This window comes from Ylistrum balloti, unplaced genomic scaffold, assembly GCF_031769215.1.
Source record: "Ylistrum balloti isolate Yb309-2 unplaced genomic scaffold, AGI_CSIRO_Ybal_v1 Utg369892, whole genome shotgun sequence".
NCBI lineage: Eukaryota > Metazoa > Mollusca > Bivalvia > Pectinida > Pectinidae > Ylistrum > Ylistrum balloti.
The window spans coordinates 145529-167952 of NW_026782024.1; the positions used below are offsets into that span (position 1 = coordinate 145529).

Consider the following 22424-nt stretch of genomic DNA (forward strand, 5'->3'; position numbering starts at 1 on the left):
TAGATACAATCCAAATACAGGTAGTGTAAAGGAGTAAAACTAGTTCATTCTCAGATGATAAGTGCATAAATGAATTACAAGTGTGGCTGCATGTCATATCCTGCATGTTTATTGAAATCCTAGATTCCATACACTGGCTTTATTTGAAATTCCGGAATATGGGATCTAGGATTTCAATTATGCTATGGAGTATGAAATAAAGGATTTCAATAAAGCCCTTCTCAATGGCTTTATTGAACCTATATTCCATACTCAATGGCCTTCAGATTTAAATCCTAGATTCAATACTCTGTGGCTTTATTGAACTTCCTAGATTCCATACTGCATGATTTTATTGAAATCCTAGATTACATACTCTGGGGCTTTATGGAAATTCTACATTCTATACTCCAAAGTCCTTCAGTTTATATATTTCTAAATTTATATTTCTGATGTATGTTCCCTAAATAACAAGAAATTTACCATGCCTATCATATATACCAACCTGAATTGGCTCAGTCGCTTGCCTTAATCTTTTCCTACACCAAAATCATCAAGGACAGCTCCTTACCAAGCTGTGTGATAAATTTGATGATTTCAATTTCCCTATTGTAATTTTTTTCATTTCTTGAGAGCAGCATTCCTACATCCATATCTATTTGATTGATTTAAATATTGAAGCTGATTTGATATCCAATGATTTATCAGTATCATGATTTTCCTGCAAGATGATGGCAACTGACAAACTCACAACACAGGGTTTAGGAGACGCAGGTTAATAAAACGGATGCCAAAGTTTTGCAGCCGTCATAGTGATCTCATCTTGGCAAAAATATTTTCTTGTGCATTAGAAACTAGGGTGTGTTTGATGCTCATTATTATAACAGTTGGGTCCATTGTCTTCTTTAGAGAGTGTGACATTACTTACTGGATTAACCATATGATTTACATGGCGGATTATTATAATGTTGACATGCTAAGATTTTCTTGTTGTTTTTCTTCTACTATAACCGGTTACACAAAATTAATGACTCCTTCGAAGCTTATATCCTCAAAAATATTCTTCAACTACATGTCTACCCCACTCCCCCCTGCTAAGAATTTTGACGTAGCCTTTTAGACAGTAGGTCAGTAATAAGTAGAAGTTAACACGTTACACTTTGCCTGGCAATTCAACTATACATTTGCTGCGAGTAAAACCGTGATGCACTTCTTTGCATGGAACACACACTACTTTACTGTTAAACGTGGACCTTTAACCACCATACTTTAAACAAATTAGCAGATACCATTAACAACGCAAGTCGCGTTACACTTATGTTTGGTACTTTTGTTTAGTGCACAGTGACGTTAACCATACGAAAAATGTTACACTTATGTTCGAGTGACATAGCGTTACACTTATGTTTGGTACACAGTGACGTTAACTATAAGGAAGCCGCCATGCACTACACACGCCAGTGCTAGTATGATTCACGCTGGTCATTTGTCTGATGTAGGATGACCGTGTAGTTATCGAAATGTCACTCTCAATTCTCCGACGGGTTGTGTCACAATTGACATTACAGACCTGAAGAAAATGTTCCGAAAATCCAGTGCGATAGTTAACCAGAGCAGTAAAAGTTGTTAAAAGTGTACCTTGTTACATTTGTGGCAACTTAAACAAAACAAAAATTACATGATAGATGAAGTTCACCAATTCATCAGCTGTCAAAATTCGTTAAATCTCAATGCGTGTCGCCATTACGAGATTTGAGTACAAGACGGTTACTTCCCCTAACAATAGAAAAGATTTTCCTACCAGGTGGCTATGACGTCACGGTACACCTCGTGAAAATGGCAGAAACAACGCTGTATGAAGTGCTGGGTGTTTCTAAAACTGCCTCTGATGGAGAAATCAAGAAGGTAAACATGCAGAAAAAGTTGAAATCTATTGTCTTCATACTCTTTTCCTTTTTATCCTATGTTTAAGTAATCTTAAATGTAGAGTTAGATATCGTTCCCGACGTTTTTGTTCCTCAACAAATGGGTTCCGGCGTGGAGGAGTCGTGCATGGTCTTGACATTATCGTTTTTGCGACCTTATTGTAGAGTTTGTGCTAACAATATGCTTATACCCGTGCTCAAGGCATTTTCTCGATTATTTTACGTGGGGGCCAAATTATATGATAAATAATACTTTACTCTTAACCTTAAAAAACTGTTAAATTTTTTAACAAAATGGCGAGTTGAAAGAATATTCTAGTTTCATTAAAATTACGTCACCTTTAAGTTGTAAATTACCATTCGAGAAGAATCTAATTATGACTTTTCAGTTAATTTCATTTCTTTGCTTTGGTTACTTCAGAAACTTGCTTGAGTTTCATTGAATATAAAGTCGACAGACCTATTGTAATTCAACATTACTATAGGCATGACCCTTTAAAGACGACATAAAAACCAAAAGTATTTTAGTATGGCTACCTCCACGCACGGTGTTAACAGAAGCTGTGATGTCGTACCATGTAAGATAATGTTAACTAGAATTGAACTATTCAGTAATCTTCATTAAGACCACACATAATCAAAGGACACCAAATGATCAGATGTTTGAGTTCTTGACCTGAACTTTCCAGTAGAACTCACTAAAACTTTTAGCAATGGAACTCGTGAAAAAGATCCTTCAAAAGTTACTGGGTCACAGGCAGAATTACTAGATGCAACTCCTTGTATAAGAATTAATGTGGACAAGTAGCCGGCCACAATATATTGTTTGATGGTAGACTATGAACTTCTCGTCAATTAAATAGGTTTAGTGTAAGATTTGTAGCTAAGTAAAACATGTCCTTTGTTTGATTCCTTAGTCAAGTCACTGCTATGAAAGCATTTATGATCTATTAACAAAAAGTCCATGTAACATACTGGTAGGTAAATGACTTCTGATTTTTATGGCTGTGTTACATTTAGTAATGTGATGAGGGCTCAAAACATTTTGAGCCACCAGCAAAGTGCTTAAAATTTCTCCTGGCACGATTGGATTTTGCACTTCAAATTAAATGCTTATAGGGCTGTTATGGACATGTGTTGGGTTGGAGGAGTTAATGGATTTCAGAATGGATACCTGTCAAAAAAGGAAACATCTAAAAACTGAATTAGTAATGCATTAGCGCCCTGGCAGGGCTCTTGATCTGCCAGATTTGGGGCCGAATCCCAATGCAAAATAGTTTTTTTTTTCTCCCAATTTTGACCCCAATTTTTTCCAATTCTAAGGAAAACACCATTATTTTTCCCAAATCTAAGGGCCCCGGGCCCCAGTCCCAAAATGGGGTGTGAGAGGCCTGTCTGGCTTGCTCTGTTTCCTCTAACCAGGGACAACACTATCTCTTATATGTTCATATGCAAAATTGTTCTAATTTGTTTTCTCACAACTGTGTTTCATCATGGGAGCTGTCATCCACATTGGACGTGTGTTGAACTAGAAAGCTTTACTATTGTTATATTAATAACACAAGAGGCTTTCTGAATGAGATTTCTTGTTGTTGTGCAAGTGCATTATACCAAAGACCATGTTTGATATTCTAACTTAAAAGCGACACTTAAAACATGTTAGAGGAAGTGTTAGAGGAATTGTTTCATTTTAATTGCATGATTTGTAAAAATTTGTAAACTAATTGAGGCATGATTTCCACCATGACCCTGTCTGATTTCAGATGAATGTATTGTGTGTTAACATCAGTGTAAAACTTATTCCTATTGAAGATAAAGCCATCATCATTAAATATACATATTTAAAAATGTGACTTTTTCACTGATCATATACACAGAAAGTTGACCACTAAAATCATTATTTTGCAATTTGCATATGCTTATTTTCAAGCTTGGTAGTTATGAACATTGTGATAAAGTGATCATAATTTCAACTGACCAGAATGAGACAAAGCTGTGTGGTGTCTGTCAAAATATGTACAATGTATATATCATTGATTATCTTATCCAAGTTATGAATACATGTACAGATGATGAGTATTTACAGCAGTTACACATGATAGAAATCAGTTGTGCTGTGTGTGTTAACTACCTTGCCCTTTTGACATAATTTATCTGTATACAAACCATTTTCTTTTTTAACTTTAAACATGTGCTTAGAAAACAACAGCATTGTGTTCCTTTCCTCATTGGAGGTTCATTTTTTAAATAGAATGTAACCCATAATGATAACAGTGCTTGTATGATATACAAAAGCACTTTTAATTTACTATTAAATGACTCTTGAAATCTTGGTTTCTTTCCAGTCCTACTATAAGTTGGCAAAGGAATTCCATCCTGACAAGAATCCACAAGCAGAAGATAAGGTAAGAATGTTTTCATCTTGAATCCAAATCCTAATACTTGGCATATTGATTTCTGTTTAAATCAGAGTAATCAAATTTAATACCTTACACCAGGTTTTGTGTGATATAATATACAGTGATATATATGGAGAAAAAGTGGATGATTTTTATCTCCTTCCTAACTAGTGTTACACTTGTCTATCAGTCTATCATAATTTTGTTTCTATCATTTACTCTATGAAAGTTACGAAAAAAGGACTGATTTGGTATGTGGATGTATGGTAATATGTAAAGTTTGAATTTGGTTGTAGTTGGTTATTTTTTACATGCATACTTATTGTTGTATGTAAATGCTAGACTGATTTTTATCTAAATAGAAATAAAAAAATCTAGTTTAAGGAAATAAGCTTTGCCTATGAAGTTCTGTCTAATCCTGAGAAAAGGGAGACCTATGACAGATTTGGGCTACAAGGACTTAAGGAAGGAGGTGGGGCAGGAGGAGGACCAGGTATGTAAAAAAAAGTTTCAGAAAAACTTGAAAAATTGTAGCTTTAAGTTGATATAATATATCTTTCCAAAGTGTATAACTATTATCTTGCATGATATATACAGTTACAGAGCAAAATGATTATTTATTGATCAGTATGGTACATTTCAGTTGTTATGCTTTAGGGTAAGAAAATATTTCATTTGTCAGGACAAAGAAAATAATGTATATTTGACATGAATTCCTATCAAATGTTTGGTGACCATGATAATTTTCCAGTTGGGCATTATAAGAAAGATCTGCCATACTTGTCTGCAGTTTGCCTACTAGTCAGCAATGACTGTCACAACCTCTAGTTCAATCACAGCTGTAAAGCAAAGATATTTAACCATTACCATCATCTGAAATGATTTACCCCTTTGTAAACATAGATTCTTTGGTGCAGTCATATTTGAGTGTATTATCAGTTGATCACAAATTAGCAAATTAGTGCAATGATAAATTCACACAGCCACTATAATTACTTAGTAAGTAGCATATAAAAACTGGACCTAGCACAATGCTTTAAGCATGATAAATACTGAAAAAAGATAACCACTAAAATATGTGTGCTTACACTATCTTAATAAACACTTGTATGCTCTTTCAGGCTTTTCGGACATGTTTGGTGATTTATTTGGAGGAATGTTTGGGGGTCCATTTGGAGGAATGGGCGGAATGGGTGGAATGGGAGGTCGACGTGGCAGGAGGAAAGGGGAGGACACACTTCATCCTCTCAGGTATTATCAACTTGTCAGCTCTTACCCATCTCAAAGGGAAAGGATAATGTTTATGAGCTTTCAAAATATTGATACCTCTTTTTGCACAAAAGAACCAATACAATTAAAACAAATCAGCACTGAAGTAGGCAGAGTAATGATCAACTACCACAAGGACTGTGATGGTCAAACATAAAGTTTCATTTCATCCCAGTGTATAGATTGTGACATGAAATGTAAAAAACTTCAGCAGCCTTTGATGGAACAAGAAAGTGTTCTTTTTTAAGTTTTGAGATCAAACTTCATTTATTTAAACATTTATCTAGAATGAATTTTTATTTTTTAGGTCACAATTATTCCATAACCTTAACTTTTATTGAAGAAAAATTCATGCGTTCAAACTGAAATACCTAAGGTTTCAGTGATCTTTTAAGGAATTCAAAATAACTGGGTGTGTAAACTGTAATTTGGTATAGATTTTTAGCATCATAACATTGTAAATGTGTAGCAGTATTTGAAAAAATATATGATTATACATTCATTTATATTAAAATTAAATGAAATTTGACAAATGAACTTCCTTCCAGTAACTTGGCCTCTTTATGATTAGCTAACAAATAAGATAATTTATGGGGAACAGACATAGTTCTGTAATTAGTGGTAGTTTTCTCCAATATGGGAAAACTCCTCAGTGAGAAAAAGATTGCATATGAATAAGCAAAGTATACCCATTTTTACAATTAATTTGGATTTTTTGGGGTATTATTTCAGTTTACAAAGTGTAAGTTGTCATTGACATTAAGAGTCAATTTTAGAATTTGTTCAATATTTCATGTTTACTGCTACAGTTAATGTTCATGGTTGCCTTTGAAGAGTGATGACTAATGTCAGTTTGAATTGGCGGTAATTTCATCTTGATTATTGGGTGCAGCTGTGGAGAGAAAAGGTTAACAATATTTCTCAAATGTTACTATATTTTCCTGGGTTTTTTTAAAGCCTGTATTTTCTTGCATAGTTAGATTAATCGTAATCAAATTATGTATAATGTAGATTTTTCATTTTTCAGAGTAACACTTGAGGACTTGTATAATGGAAAAACATCAAAGTTGCAGTTAAGCAAAACAGTAATCTGTACAAAGTGCAATGGGTAAGTAACTAGTGTTAAAATCAGGAATAGTATACCTTTATCATATGCGTATATCCGGTTTTGGTGTTTACTTCCGGTAAAGATGGTTGATGCGGAGTATGGCATGCACTTGCTCCTGGTTTGAGGGATATCATGTGGGTAATATATGATTAGATGGTCTATCAGCTTCTATTTGATGATTAGTTGGTATATCGGATATCTACGATACCATTTGTAAACAAACAAGGGGTCTCCCTCAGACCGGGAGCAATTGCCTGCTTGTTTTTTTTTAGTGTGTGTGGTTGGTGGTGCAACAGTATGTTCTTTTTGTCATTATTTTTTACTCATGAATGCTCTTACTTTCTACAACTTTCTTTTTTGATGTTTTCCTCAACTCTATATCTTATCTTGTATTTCTGCTTTCTCTTTCCTCTGCCTGGGATGTTAACTAACTATAGAAAAAAGGTAAAGTCTAAGTGCATACCAGGTATAAATGGCCCTCATAGTTGCAATAATAGTATATCTTATACTCAATACTTAACTTTGACTCGGGTTATTTTATGTATGAAACTAGATAACATTGGTAGGCTATATTATGATCAATTTTACCCAGGCCCAAGTTATATTTGCTTATTATTGGCTCAGAATTATGGATGTTTTTATAGTACACACAGTTGTTAAGTCTAATGCATTAGACCAATACAGATAATATGGAATCTATTGGTATATTAGCAGCTAACTGTCAAGGCTTGGGTGATCATAACAAAAGAAATGATGTTTTCTCATTTTTACGAAATAAAAAATTTAATATTTATTGCATTCAAGAAACACACTTTACTACTGAAATGGAAAATTCTGTAAGGTCTGAATGGGGTTATGAATGTTTTTTTAGCTGTTACAGATCAAACTCAAGAGGGGTGGCAGTATTAATTGATAATAATTTTGAGATGAAGGTAATTAAAGAGAAGAAGGATAATAGTGGAAATTTTTTAGCATTAGATATGTTAATAGAGGGTAAAAATGTGACTTTGATAAATTTATATGGTCCAAATACAGATAGTCCACATTTTTATGAACAGGTAGTTGATGTTGTGAATGAGTTTAATAATGAATTCCTTATTATATGTGGGGACTTCAATCTCGTACTTAATCCTGACATAGACTATGATAATTCTTATAGACAAGTAAATAATCCAAAAGCTAGGGACAAAGTAATAGAGATGATGAACGAAATAGGGTTAATAGATATATACAGAGATCAATACGAAGACTCTAGAAGATATACTTGGAGAAGAAGTAATCCAAGGAAACAAGCTCGACTAGATTTTTTCCTTATTTCCGAAAACATGCTGCCCAGTATTCAGAAATCAAGCATAGACCCTGGTTATAGATCTGACCATTCAATACCTACAATATCTTTTAAGTTTAATGATTTCAAAAAAGGAAAAGGACTATGGAAGTTTAATAATTCTTTACTTCATGATATAGACTTTCTGCAAATAATCAACAAACACATTACTGATATCAAGAAGCAGTATGCACTACCTATATACAACCTAGATGCTATTCAGACAATACCAAACAGTGACATTCAATTTACCATCAATGATCAACTTTTCTTAGAGACACTGCTGCTTGAAATTCGAGGAAAAACCATATCATTCTCATATAAGAAAAAACTTCAAAACCAGACAGAAAACAAACTAATAAAAACAATAGAAACCCTAGAATCTAGTGATAACATAGATTATACATTATTAGATTCTAAAAAAGAAGAATTAAGAAAAATTAGACAACATAAACTAAAAGGAAGTATTATTAGATCTAAGGCAAAATGGACAGAGGAAGGAGAAAAACCATCAAAGTATTTTTTGAACCTTGAGAATAGAAATTTTACTTCAAAGATAATTCCTCAGATAGAAAAAGAGAATGGAGAAATTGTAAGGAAACAAGAAGATATTTTAAATGAAACAAAGCTTTTTTATGAAAAACTTTATGCAGGTGATAGTTGTAATGTTCATGATATGAATTTACAAGACTTAAGTGAAATGAATATTCCAAAACTTAATCAATTTGAATCACAAAGTCTAGAAGGTTTACTAACTATTAGTGAGGCTTCTCAAACATTGAAGAAAATGAAAAATAATAAGAGTCCAGGCTCTGATGGTTTCTCTGTAGAATTTTTTAAATGTTTTTGGAAAGAACTGGGTGATTTTGCTGTTCGATCATTTAATTATGGTTTCTTCAATATAAAAACTTACTGTAACTCAACGCCAAGGAATTATCACTTGTTTACCAAAAGGAAATAAACCTAGACATGTTATAAAAAATTGGAGACCAATTTCACTGCTAAATGTAACATATAAGATAGCATCAGGCTCTATCGCAAATAGAATTAAAACAGTCCTAAATAAATTAATAGATTTAGATCAGTCTGGTTTCATTGAAGGTCGATATATAGGAGAAAACATCAGGCTCATTTATGATACAATGCAATTTGCAGAAGAAAATGATATACCCTGTCTTCTATTAGTTGTTGATTTCGAAAAAGCATTTGATTCGGTTGATTGGAAATTTATTGACAAAGTACTTGCCTTTTTTGAGTTTGGTGAAGATATTAGAAATTGGATAAAACTTTTTCTTACTCAACCATGTTCTTCTATTAATCAAGGGGGGAATTTGTCAACATTTTTTGAGATTAAAAGAGGGTGTAGACAAGGGGATCCAGTTTCCCCTTACCTATTCATTTTATGTGCAGAAATCTTAGCGATAAGATTGAGAAATAATGAGAATATAAAAGGTATTCAAATAGAAAATACACCTATTCTTTTATCACAGTATGCAGATGACACCACTATCATTTTAGACGGTTCCAAGAAGTCGCTAAAAGAAACCTTACGTGAATTAAATGATTTTGCTAAAATATCCGGTTTGAAAATAAATGCCAGTAAAACCCAAGTTATCTGGATTGGAAGTAAAAAATATAGTCAGGAAGTCTTTTACCCTGAACTCAATCTACAATGGGGAGACCATAAGTTTACCCTATTAGGTATTGATTTCCATGTTGATCTACACAGAATACCAAAACTGAATTTTGATAAAAAACTTGTGAAACTTAAGGCAATTATTAAAAGCTGGAGTAGGAGAGCCTTGACTCCATTTAGGAAAATACATGTTATGAAATCACTTTTAATTTCACAATGCAATAATCTTTTTATATCAATACCAAATCCAAATGAAAGCTTCCTAAAATGCATTACCACTGAAATATACCATTTTTTGTGGAACAGCAGAAGGGATAAAGTGAAAAGGGAGGTAATTACAAAACAATATGAAGAAGGAGGACTTAAGATGTTAAATCTGGAAAGTTTTGTCAGATCTCTGAAGCTAACATGGGTAAGAAGACTATTAACACAAAGTGGAAAATGGCAGATTTTGTTAAATACAAACATTGATATAACTATGTTAATGAGTTGTGGACCACAATTTATAAATGAATACCTCAAAATATGTAAAAATCAGTTTTGGAAAGATGTCTTTAAAGCTCACATAGAACTTAGCCGGACAGAGGAACTTTTCTCAAATAAGACAACATCAATATTAAAAACACCACTTTGGCATAACAATAAGATAAGAGTGGGGGACAAGACACTTTTTTATAAGAAATGGTACTCCATTAATGATTTGATAAAGGATATTAATTCAGGAGTCTTCTATAGTTTTCAGGAATTTGTAACCAGATATGGCGTGCCAACTAATTTTTTAGAATATCAGGGGGTAATTCATATTGTTAAAAAGCTTATTTCTGACACAGATATTACCAATCATCCAGTTGTATATCCATATTTACCAAAGGCTTTTGAGATTTACTTTAAAAATAAAAAAGGATCAAAAGATTTTTATCTTTTATTATGTCACAACAATACATTGTCTACAGGTAAACAAAAATGGAACACCATGTTTGAATACAGTGACGAAAAATGGAAACAAATATACAAATTGCCTTTTAAAGTAACAAAAAATACCAAATTACATTGGTTACAATATAGGATAAATCAGCATATTTTAACTACTAACACTTACCTATCAAAAATAGGGATAGAAAATAGTTCTTCCTGTTTCCAGTGTGGAACAGAACCAGAAACAATTATTCATGCCCTATGGGAATGTGAAAAAGTACAAAGATTTTTACAGAATTTTGAATATCTTGTGGACAGTCTTTCAATTCCTTTTGCATATAATAAAGAATCCTTTTTATTTGGAATATTGAATAGGAACAATATCAATTTTGTAGTGGACAACACAATAATATTGATAATGAAACAGTACATCTATAGCTCTAGATGTTTAAAAACGGAATTTTCTATTCATGGTCTCAAGAATCTAATTAAGGAAACATATTGTGTCCAGAAATTCATAGCTACTGGAAAAGGGAATCTGGTACTGGATGAGTTTAAAAAAGTATGGAGGAAATGGGAAAAGTTAATTGAGATAACTTAGCATCATAAATTTGTGTTTCTAGGATGTGGTTATACATTCCCAGGCAGCTCCCTCTTAATTTCTCTCTCTCTCTCTCTTTCTCTCTCTCTCTCTCCCTCTCTTTCTCCTTCTGAGATATATTCCTTTTATGTAGTTATGTGTATTTGTTCTGTGTTTTTTGAATGGGTGAAGTATGAGTGATAATAATATGTAAGAATGTTTGTATAGGTGTAGTATAGGTAAAGGATGAGTGAATATGTATACATAGTGGAAAAATGAGTGAACACATCCTTCAGGGGAGTTTGTATAGGTGTATGATATATATATGAAGAATTAGTGAAAATGTAGTGTATGAAATATAAGTGAATCAATCTTTTATGAGTGTTTTTGTTATATAAATGAGGTGCAGGTGAAATATGAGTGAATGTAGTATAGGTGAAGGATGAATGAATATATCCTATATAATAAATATACCAGTTGGGAGTGTTGTATAGATGAAGTGAAGGTGATGTATGAATGTAGGTGTATGATGAGTGACTGAAAGAAGAAAAGCTGAATGGGATATAAAATATAAATGAGAAAGTGTGGTATGTTTATTGTCTTGCAATGTATCCTGTTTGAAGAAAAAAAATAAAAAGTTACAAAAAAGGAATAGTAATATCACTAACCAGTCAGATGAACCTAAGAATGAATTTTGTTTCATTGTCTATCCTGCATGTATGCTTTCAATCCAGTTTTTTTTTAAAATTATGCTCCTTTAATTGTATAATTAGTAAACTCAACAAATCATATCCAAATGTCTGCAATTGTTTATCATATGTCGATCAACAGATTTCATAACCATACATTTAAATTATGTACCTGCATCAATAACTTCATAGTTTGGAATAGCAGAGGTGTTCATGAAATGTTAGTCCATTCATTAAGGTGGAGACAAGTACAATGGTACTGAAACAAATGTTGGAATCTTAACAAATATTTATCAATGTCCTGAATAGTAAATGGTATTCTAATATGAGTTTATACAGTTTTAGTACAAATTTTTCAATCAAATACAGGATCATTTCCACTTGATTCATAAAGTAAACTGAAGACATGCTGGTGACAGTGGTATGGAAATAATATAATTAAAGTGAAAACTTTGAATTTTGTGTTGAATTTGCAGATGTGTGACATTTTTGTTGATTTTATTTTTCATTGAAAAACATATGTGTGACTCTTTCTAGTTCTGGTGGAAAAGAAGGTGCAATGCACAGATGTAGAACGTGCAACGGCCGTGGTGTCAAGGTAACCCTTAGACAGCTTGGTCCTGGCATGGTACAGCAAATGCAATCTGTGTGTCCAGATTGTCATGGTGAAGGTAATTTACTATGAGTTTTTAGCACAAAAAGAAAAATAGTGCATTGCAATATGCTTCTATTGAACTGTTGAAATGTTGTCAGCAACCTTTTGGTTTAGACTGGGACTGTAAATTAGATATTACATGCCTTGTTTCTGTGCCATTTTACTTAGAACTAAATGCAAGTCTCTCATAATGATAAAAAAATTCTCAAATGAATGGTATGATTCATCAATGACATCTGAAATGTCTTTTTAAATTGAAATTATGATAAATGCAATTGCAACTCTAGCTGAAAAAAGGAGTTCTTATAGCTGCACGAAAGTTCTTATGATGTATTTGTGTCATAGTATAATGTCTTATTATTGGACTAACAATATTGCTCTGTTACTAGGTGAGGTGATCAATGAAAAAGACAAGTGTAAGGACTGTAAAGGGAAGAAAGTGGTCAATCAAACAAAGATCCTTGAAGTCAATGTAGACAAGGGCATGAGGGATAACCAGAAAATTACATTCAGATGGGAAGGTGACCAACTGGTATGTTTCTAACTTCATCGAATCGAGTTAGTTGCAGTAAGTTAATCTGTGTTAGCTCTAGATGGTCACTGAGATATAACCTCGCAAATCTCCCTCACAGTTCATAAGTATTGTGGTCAGAGGTCATCATTTTTTCTTTCTAATTTCATCAAGTTCTATACATTATGCCTTCCTGTAAACATGGAATTTACTTTAAATATGCGGCAAATACTAAGCCATGTAAATTTCCGTTGCATATTTATTTAACATATGTATATGGTCCAGACATTGTAAAATCATCATATTACATCCTGGAGCTAAAAACAAAATAATTTACCTTTGTAATTTAAGCACATTAGATAAAGGAGCAGCAGACAATCATCTTTAATACTTTTCAAATCACAGACGATAAATGTTGGGTTAAAAATGATAATTGGTCAGTTTGACTTTTACTGGTATGGAAGTTAATGGCCAATGTGAGTTGACCATATAATGCTACACAAACTAATCATTGATGAGAAAACCATTCATCAGTTATGATGATCTTCATAAAACTCCAAGGAAATGCTCATGATTTGTGCTCAAATTATATGGTATAAATCGTGTGTGCCAGGGCTCTCGATCTGCCAAATTTGGGGCCGAATTCCCAATGCAAAATAGTATCTTTTTTTCTCAATTTAAACCCCAAGTTTTCCCAATTCTAAGGAAAACAGCATTATTTTTCCCAATTCTAAGGGCCCCGGGCCCCAGTCGCAAAATGGGGTGTGAGAACCCTGGTGCCTCACCAAGACAAAGCCTGTGATAGGTAATCGTAGACCAGTCAATGATCAAGGAAAGAACACTTATTGATATATTTTTGAAATATACACTAAATACCCTAAGGCACTTTGATCACAAAAATAATCCTCACATATTTGGTAACCCTATTGAAATCGGGAAATTCAAACCTCTGCGGAAATAACCACCTTTACAGTATATCACAAGATCGTTGAACTGTAATATGTTCAGCTGTTCTGTGGCATGTTTAAGTATAAACTTCTGAATGATGAATTCAACATTTTAGAATACATATCGGGTAAAAATCAGTGTCATTTGTTTATATTTAATCAGGAAACTTACTGTAGGATTATTGCACAATTGTGACCAACTGAAAGTTATTTGATAGATATTCTAAGCAATCCCTGTAGGTTAAAACTTTTGAACTAATGATTTACCTGTTTGGTAATAATCTGCTTTAATTCAAATTCTAATTTGAATAACATTGACCTGGTATTTGAATTGCTGTAGGCCATTGAAACAGCAAGCAAGTTAAAATGATACTTAGATATGAATTTTGTTTATCTATATTTTTAATTTTTGAATTTTGTCACTTTTTTTAACAGCCTGATATGGAGCCAGGTGATGTCATAATTGTGCTGAAGCAACAAGAACATGAATTGTACACACGTGACGGAGACAATCTCTACTGTACATACAATCTTAGTCTTACAGAAGCTCTCTGTGGTTTCCAGTTTACTCTCAAACATTTAGATGGTAGAGATTTACTCGTCAAAAGTCCCCCCGGTGATGTTATACATCCAGGTAATTGATTGATTCTGTAATGATGCCTTGTCCCGTGTTAAGACAGATATATTCTGCTCTAATTGCTTATAGCTCAGTAAGCATCATACATACTTTATATTCTTTATTGCGTGGTCTTTAGGTCATCTGATCCAAAGGGTCATGATGACCTATAGCCATAGTGCTTCATCTGTTGTCATCTGCTGCGCATAAACTTTTGACATTCCAAACTCCTTCTCAAGTTCCACCTGTGGGATTGATCTCAAACTTGCATGAAATAATCCTCAGATAGTCCTGACCAAGTATTGGAATTTTTCGGGTATGTTTGAAATCCAAGATGGCAGCCATCTTCAAAAATATATTTTAAACTTCTCCAGTCCCACTAGTGCCATTGAGCTAAAAAATTATTGGGAGTGTTAAAGAAAAGTAGCCAACGAAGTGTTGTTAATTTTTGGCCTGTCAAACCTTCTATACAGCAGTCAGGGAGGCCATTTTATATCATTATTGTGCAATCATGGTTTTCCTTTGTAACACCTATTTCAAACTTCTTGAGTTCCACCAATGGTATTTAGCTCACACTTGCATGAAATGATACTGGGATGGTCCTGTCCAAGTATTGTTATTTTTTGGTCAATCTGAAATCCAAGATGGCTACCATTGCTGCCATTTTGAAAAACATTTTAAAATTTCTTCTCCAGTTTCAATTGTGCTTTGAGCTGAGATTTAAGGAAAGGTAACCAACAAAGTGTTATTACTTTTTTGACCTTGTCAGAACTTTGAGAAATCAGCCAGGGAGGCCATTTTGTAACATGGTTGCGCTATCTTGGTTTTCCTTTGCAACACCCATTTCAAACTTTTCAAGTTTCACCAGTTGGACTGAGCTCCAACTTTACTGTCAAACAATATGTAACACTTAATACAGTTACCTACTCCTCATCAAATCTACCATCTGCATCATGGAAAATAGCTTCTTAGTAAGATTTTTATTCATAGAAAATAACCCTTCTCCCTGCTGAAAGTCTTTGTAGCCAGATAACTGTTAAGGTCCATGGGCCTCTTGTTTGTACCTTCACATTGCCTCTGCAAGGTGACTGCTTCTTTTTATATTTCTGTATTGTACAAACTGGATAGTAAAATAGAGGTTAAAATACAAAACTAGGCAAATATTGGAAGGCTGATTTCTGACAAACTGAAACCCTTTATATGAAATATGATAATAAAGGCTACTCCACCTGAAGAAGTCCATTTTGATCATCATCTTGACTTGGAGCAATGGTATCAATATAGAAATTGTATTACATATTTTTGTGATTTCAGGAGCTGTAAAATGCATAAAAGGAGAAGGAATGCCTACATACAAAAGTCCATTTGACAAAGGAGAACTTTTAGTAAAGTTTGATATCACCTTCCCACCACAAAACTTTGCACCTGAACACAAGTTACAGGTAATGTTTGAAATGATCTTGGCGGTGTTATTAATCAAGGGCCTTATTAGAACATTACCAGGAACCGGAGGGAATTATAGTTTTGGGTTGTGTCCATCCAACCTTCCGCTATCATGTTGGGGCCCTATTTCCTACATAACTATCCACATGAATTTAATACTTAGAGATATAGGTCCCCTTGGGAGACAGTATGTTGCCCATTAAAAGTAAGTTACTTTGACCTATATTTTTACCTTTGACCTACATCAAAGAAAAGGATTGTCTGGGCCTTATTTCCTACCCTACTAATTATGGGAACTTCATACTTAAAGATATGGGCTCAGTTTGTTTAGATTGTGTTTTGCATATCAAAAGCAGGTTACCTTGACCTTCGTTTTGACCTTTGACCTAAAGTCTCTGCCCTATCTCCAATGAACTAGTTCTTAGTATTTTATATATGGGTTATTTATCAAAAGTAAGTCCTTGTGACCTTCATTTGAGGTTTGACCTACATGGAAAAAAACATTTTTTTGGACCAATCTTATACACAACTAATCAAAGGAACTTAACATTTTGGATATTAATTCACCTTAGTGAGATGGTATGTCACATTTAAGAACATCAAAAATACCATCATGGCAACATAATCATAATTCAAACTCCAATTCCATAAAACTAGGGCAAATATGAATAAAAGAAAGATTTATACATGGAGACTCCTGAAAAAGTACAAGGAGAATAAGATTAGATGTTCTGGAAGAGTAAGCATCTTCTGACTCATCAATATCACCTGCTATGCAAACACCTTGGTCATTCCAAGTAAGTAATGTCACATTCTCAAATGAGAACAAGGTATACAACAATGGAACCAACAGACAAACAAATGAGCATCAAGTACGTCTAGACTATGCTACTAATTTTCTTATTCATGCTAAAAAAAGCTATTTGGTTAGAAGTTCTCTTGGGGGGGGCCAGTCGGGGGGGGGGGGCCCAGTCTTCTACACTACTAATCATGGGAACTTCAAACTTGGAACATTGATGAGATGGTGTGTCACATATCAAAAGCAGGTAATTGTGACCTACACTTTGACCTTTGGCTTACATCAAAGGAAATGTTAGGGATATGAATTCATCTTGGTGAGGCAGTGTATCAGGTATCAAAAGTGGGTCATTGTGACCTACATTTTGACCTTTGACTTACATCAAAGGAAACGTTTGGGATAAGAATTTATCTTGATGAGATGTGTATGTATCAAAAGTGGGTCATTGTGTCATATATTTTGACCTTTGACTTACATCAAAGGAAATGTTAGGGAAAAGAATTTATCTTGATAAGATGTGTATCAGGTATCAAAAGGGGGTCATTGTGATCTATATTTTGACCTTTGACTTACATCAAAGGAAAGTTTGGGAAAAGAATTCATCTTGATGAGATGTGTATGTATCAAAAGTGGGTCATTGTGTCATATATTTTGACCTTTGACTTACATCAAAGGAAATGTTAGGGAAAAGAATTTATCTTGATAAGATGTGTATCAGGTATCAAAAGGGGGTCATTGTGATCTATATTTTGACCTTTGACTTACATCAAAGGAAAGTTTGGGAAAAGAATTCATCTTGATGAGATGTGTATCAGGTATCAAAAGTTGGTCATGTGACCTATATTTTGACCTTTGACTTACATCAAAGGAAATGTTTGGGAAGAGAATTTATCTTGATAAGATGTGTATCAGGTATCAAGTGGGTCATTGTGACCTATATTTTGACCTTTGACTTACATCAAAGGAAAGTTTGGGAAAAGAATTCATCTTGATGAGATGTGTATCAGGTATCAAAAGTTGGTCATGTGACCTATATTTCCACCTTCGACCAACAGCAAAGAAACAGTTTGTCCAGGCTCCATCTCCTACACTACCAACCAATGGAACTTCAAACCTGGGGTATGAGTTCACCTTGGTTAGGCAGTCGGTTATTGGGGTACTGTAATTTGCTGCATTGTGTTGTTTATCTAAAAAAGAAAAATATTCTTAATTAGAAAATGTTCTTAAATTTTGTCACTATTCAACCAAACAAGGCAATGTCTGTGCCTTGATATGAAATTGAAAATAAGTTTGTGTACTGAGATGCAGAAACTGGATTTTGAATTTTTTCTTCATTTTACTTCAAATATAATGATTGATTTGTATCTGTTGTAGAAACTTGAGAAACTTCTCCCACCTCGGCCTAAAGTAGAAATCCCAACAGGTGAGGATGTAGAGGAAGTAAGCTTGGTAGAGTTAGATGATACTCGAGGGAGTGGTCATCATGGAGGCAATGAGGCATATAATGAGGACAGTGATGATGAAGGAGGACATGGACCCAGGGTTCAGTGTGCACATCAATAACGCACATAATTTTAGTTACATAATGTGTGTGTGGATGGATAAGAGGGAGAAATGTAAGGAAGTTTGTTGTCAGATGTAAGCAATGTCAAACATGGCTTTGACTGCCTAGGTTTCAATTTCAACAGAAAAAAACATTAATAAAATCAAACAAATCTGATTTCGTTGTTGAATCAAAGGTCTGTATTCAACTGGCATTTGATTTAAAGGAAATAGACTTGAATTTGATTTTATTTCTCGATTTTTGTTTCGTTTTTTTTTTAAATTGTGACCTTACTTGACTTGAAAAGATCAATTTTATTGTTGTCATCTGTGTTTTGAATATTTATGACCTATACTTATAAATGTGATGATGTCATTACATATATTATGACTTTTGATGTGACATTTTAAAAGATTGAACAACTTTTTAAAGGTCGTTCTTGGTAGATTGAATTTTTCTTTTTATCAAAGTCCTGAAGGTGCATTTCAAATAAGTCTGGTAGCATGAGTTATTCTGACAAAAATATGTATATTTTGGTTTCTTCTTTTACATGACTTGTGGTAATAAGCTGTCACACTCTTTTTTACATTACATGGAGATCTGTATAGTTTAATTAAAGGAGAATCATTTTGGATAGCTTGCATAAGTTTGGTATGTAAATATAGATCCTGAAAATGCAATTAAGATATGGAAAATAAAGGTCATCTTTATTACTTGCTCATTAACTTTCAACATTAAAGATATTGAAAAAAATTGACAGTACATTTAACTTTTGAGTACATTTATTTCTTTTAGGAGTTGTGAAATGTGATCATGCATTTAACATTCAAATTCTATACAGCTGAACATGTGATCATAGTATACAACAAATTTTAGATTGTTAAGTTATTTCTGAGTTGAGATGAGGTAGGTTTTGAACAACTTACCTATGATTTTTCCCAAAATTGCCAATTCATCACTTTCTTCCCATATGTGTCTATTTATTTTATTGAACAATAATGTTCCAACAAAGCATAATATGGCAGAGTGTCTTGAAACAAACCTGCCAAAAAAAGCACCAAAAATCAACAAAGAAGTTTTTGTTGTAGTAATTCATTACAAAACCATTCCAAATTAGAGACCAGCCAGTCTGGATGTTGAAGGGAAAACCCCCCAGCTTTTTTGTGTTTTTAAACAGGAAGGTTAGTTATTTGGAGAAATAGGATATTGAATTTTTTAATGGTTTAAATTTAAGTCAAATTTCTTTCCATATTGTATGTGTTCAAATATAATTTCATGTAGTTCCGATTGATAAAATAAACAGATTTGACAGATTTGTTTTCAATCTATTTTGGATTCTTCGCATTTGTTGTATGATTTCACAACATCCTTTCTTCAAAAATCTAAAAATTCTGTAATTGATGTTGCTTAAGTGCAATGTTCTGTTAAGATGAATATAATCAAATTCAATACCAATTGGACAGCTTTTAGGTCTGTTGGGTACTGGTAGTTATCATAGGTGTAGAAAAGTTTCCTGACGCTACGCAATTCTGTACACTGTCTAGTACAGATCGGACAACCTTGTGTATGGAGACGGTAGTGTTGCTTCTAAATGTGACAGGTTAGGGAGAGCATATTGGGAATTATTGATTCTCTTGAGTGCTATCTGAGTTGACATGAACTTGGTGTTGTGCTTTTTGTTGCATTCATTGAACCTGCTTTAGTTTCTATGTCAATGAAATACATGCATTCATCAGCAATCTTTCATTGTGGAGGTTGTAAAAGATTGTATTGTCTTAAAAACGGAACATTTTATCATTGATAGTATTTGCATAGAACAAAGCTAGATTTTAACTCTAAAAACCTGATATCTTTGTTGAAGCAGGGAAGGTTCTGGAAGTGATTTGTGCGATAATTTCTGTCACCTCAAAAGAGTTGATCCCCTTGTATTGAAATAGATTCAGAGCACAAATCTAAACACTCAACAAGTATATTTACATATTAATTGTCATATGATCAAAACATACTATTGTTAAAGTCAGAATAACATTGATGAAATATTTTAATATTGAATCATCTCTGTAATATTATGCTTACTAAATTAAAGTTACAAAAGACACCTTAACATGTCCTTGTTAATTCTGATCATTTCCTATCTGCTATAGTTAGACTTTTTATATATATTTACCATGTCTATACGCGTATATCAGAAATTTTAAATACATATTTGGAAAGCATATTTCTAGACATACCATTGTCAAGAAGTTGAAACTAATTGGATGAAAAGGTTTTATTGGACTTAGGCAGGTAAAACAAATATAAGTTAATGTGTTCCTGTCATGACAATGCTACTTTCATAAATTTCATGGAAGTTTTCTCATCACAAGAAATGAAGCATATACTCTGATTCTTTGAACTTCATTCAAGACTTGTGATGTTGCTGAAAAAGCAAGGAACAGAACAGTTTAGAAGCGAGGCCAACATCTTTAAGCTTATGTATCATATCTGTTTTGCCACTCAGGCAGTTTTGGCTTATTCATTGGTCATAAAACTTTTAAGTGTACAATAGACGCATGTACCATTACATAAAAGTAAAGGAGTACCATTATTTGAATTATGCTAGCCATATATCAAGTTTTAATTACAACTATTGATCATCATTTATTATCAATAGTTTGGTTTATTAAGGAAATGTTTTTAAAACTTGAAGAGGATTTATTATTCCTGTATGAGTGAATGATGTCTTCTTCAATTTTTGAGGGAGAAATTTATAAAAGAATAAACACAATGCACCAAAAATCTTGTTTTGTTTTTCATCGCCTATCAAGCACAGTTGTAAAACTGTTCAGAGGGAAATATAGTGTTGCCATAAATGTTTGAAGATACATGTATTGTTTACCAATATTATTTATGAAGTATAATTCTTGGTGCTGGGTTGCTTTTGTTCATGTAGGAAAAAGAGGTGTGTCAACAGTTTATATGAATTTTCTGTTATAAATCGGGGATGAATCTTCAGGTATTAATTCGGGCCTCCAAAGGATTTATGATCAGCAGGTTCTTTTTCAGTCTCCAGCTACTGAAATTGGAGGGGACTTGAAGTGTTTGTCATCATCTGTCTGTCTGGTTTCCAGGTGATAGCTTGAGTTAGAGATGGCCGATTAGGTATCTATTTCTGATCTATGCCATTTGATAGAAAATTACTTCTGAAAGAAATTGACATGTACATGATATTGGGTTACATGGATACTAGTTAAAATTCCAATGTCATGTTCCATTCAAGGTGTTTGAAAAGTTGCTTCAAAAATGCTAATTATGGCATGGCATGGGACGTGTTGCTTGCAACACTAACTGTAAGCTTGAACATGTTGTTAAGTGTTCTCGGTAATGATGCCGAAAGCTGAATACAGCATTTAACATAAAAGGGATTCAGTTCTAAAGAATTCACTTACTGTATAGCTGGTAAAGTTCATGGGTCCAAGTTTTTGAAGTATTCTTTTAAAACTATCAAATTATATTTGAACAAGTTAGAATTTTGCAATCTAAATGTAAAATGACATAAAAGACACATTTCTCATTATACAAATTAATATAGAAAAAACATTACCTCCAAAAATATAACAAGCTATATACAATATCAAATCCAAATACTAATGTTTCAGCCCAACATAATGGTTTGTGGTTCATCTGTTGGTCCTTAAACAATTCTCAGTACCCCTATTTGTTGAGAAGTCCTGGATGGATTATTCTTGAATTCCATGTGTCCTAGTGCATAATCCATTTTAAGAGTGATTCAGGGAAAAAGATTGTTGACACACAGCCATCATACTTTTATTGCACTTTCTTGAGAAGTGTTTGTGGACTATTTTTCCAATTTCGTCTGCAGTTATAACCATAGTACCATATTGTGCATAGTCAGTGATGAAATTGATTGGAAAATCTAAATGGCAGCCAAGCTTTCAAAATTCATATGTGGGTTTGTCTAGTTGTGCCTGTTTAATTTTGAGTCTGATCAGTGACCTTCAACCTTGACCTATGACCACCAAAATCTAATCATATACATAGAGGTGTAATGCTGTGGTGTGATTATGAATTACATCTGTTGAG

At 33.3% G+C, this 22424-nt stretch overlaps 1 protein-coding gene across 1 annotated transcript; it reads left to right on the forward strand.

The window, feature by feature from the left end:
* The first annotated feature begins 1812 nt into the window (after nt 1–1812).
* Nucleotides 1813–21119, forward strand: LOC132546516 (dnaJ homolog subfamily A member 2-like). Its single transcript, XM_060210234.1, has 10 exons — nt 1813–1884; nt 4250–4309; nt 4682–4796; nt 5425–5554; nt 6600–6680; nt 12365–12498; nt 12872–13014; nt 14376–14574; nt 15871–15998; nt 18173–21119. Exons 1-10 carry the CDS (start codon nt 1816–1818, stop codon nt 18359–18361), a joined length of 1248 nt encoding a protein of 415 aa, XP_060066217.1. The 5' UTR covers nt 1813–1815; the 3' UTR covers nt 18362–21119.
* Nucleotides 21120–22424: the final 1305 nt, after the last annotated feature.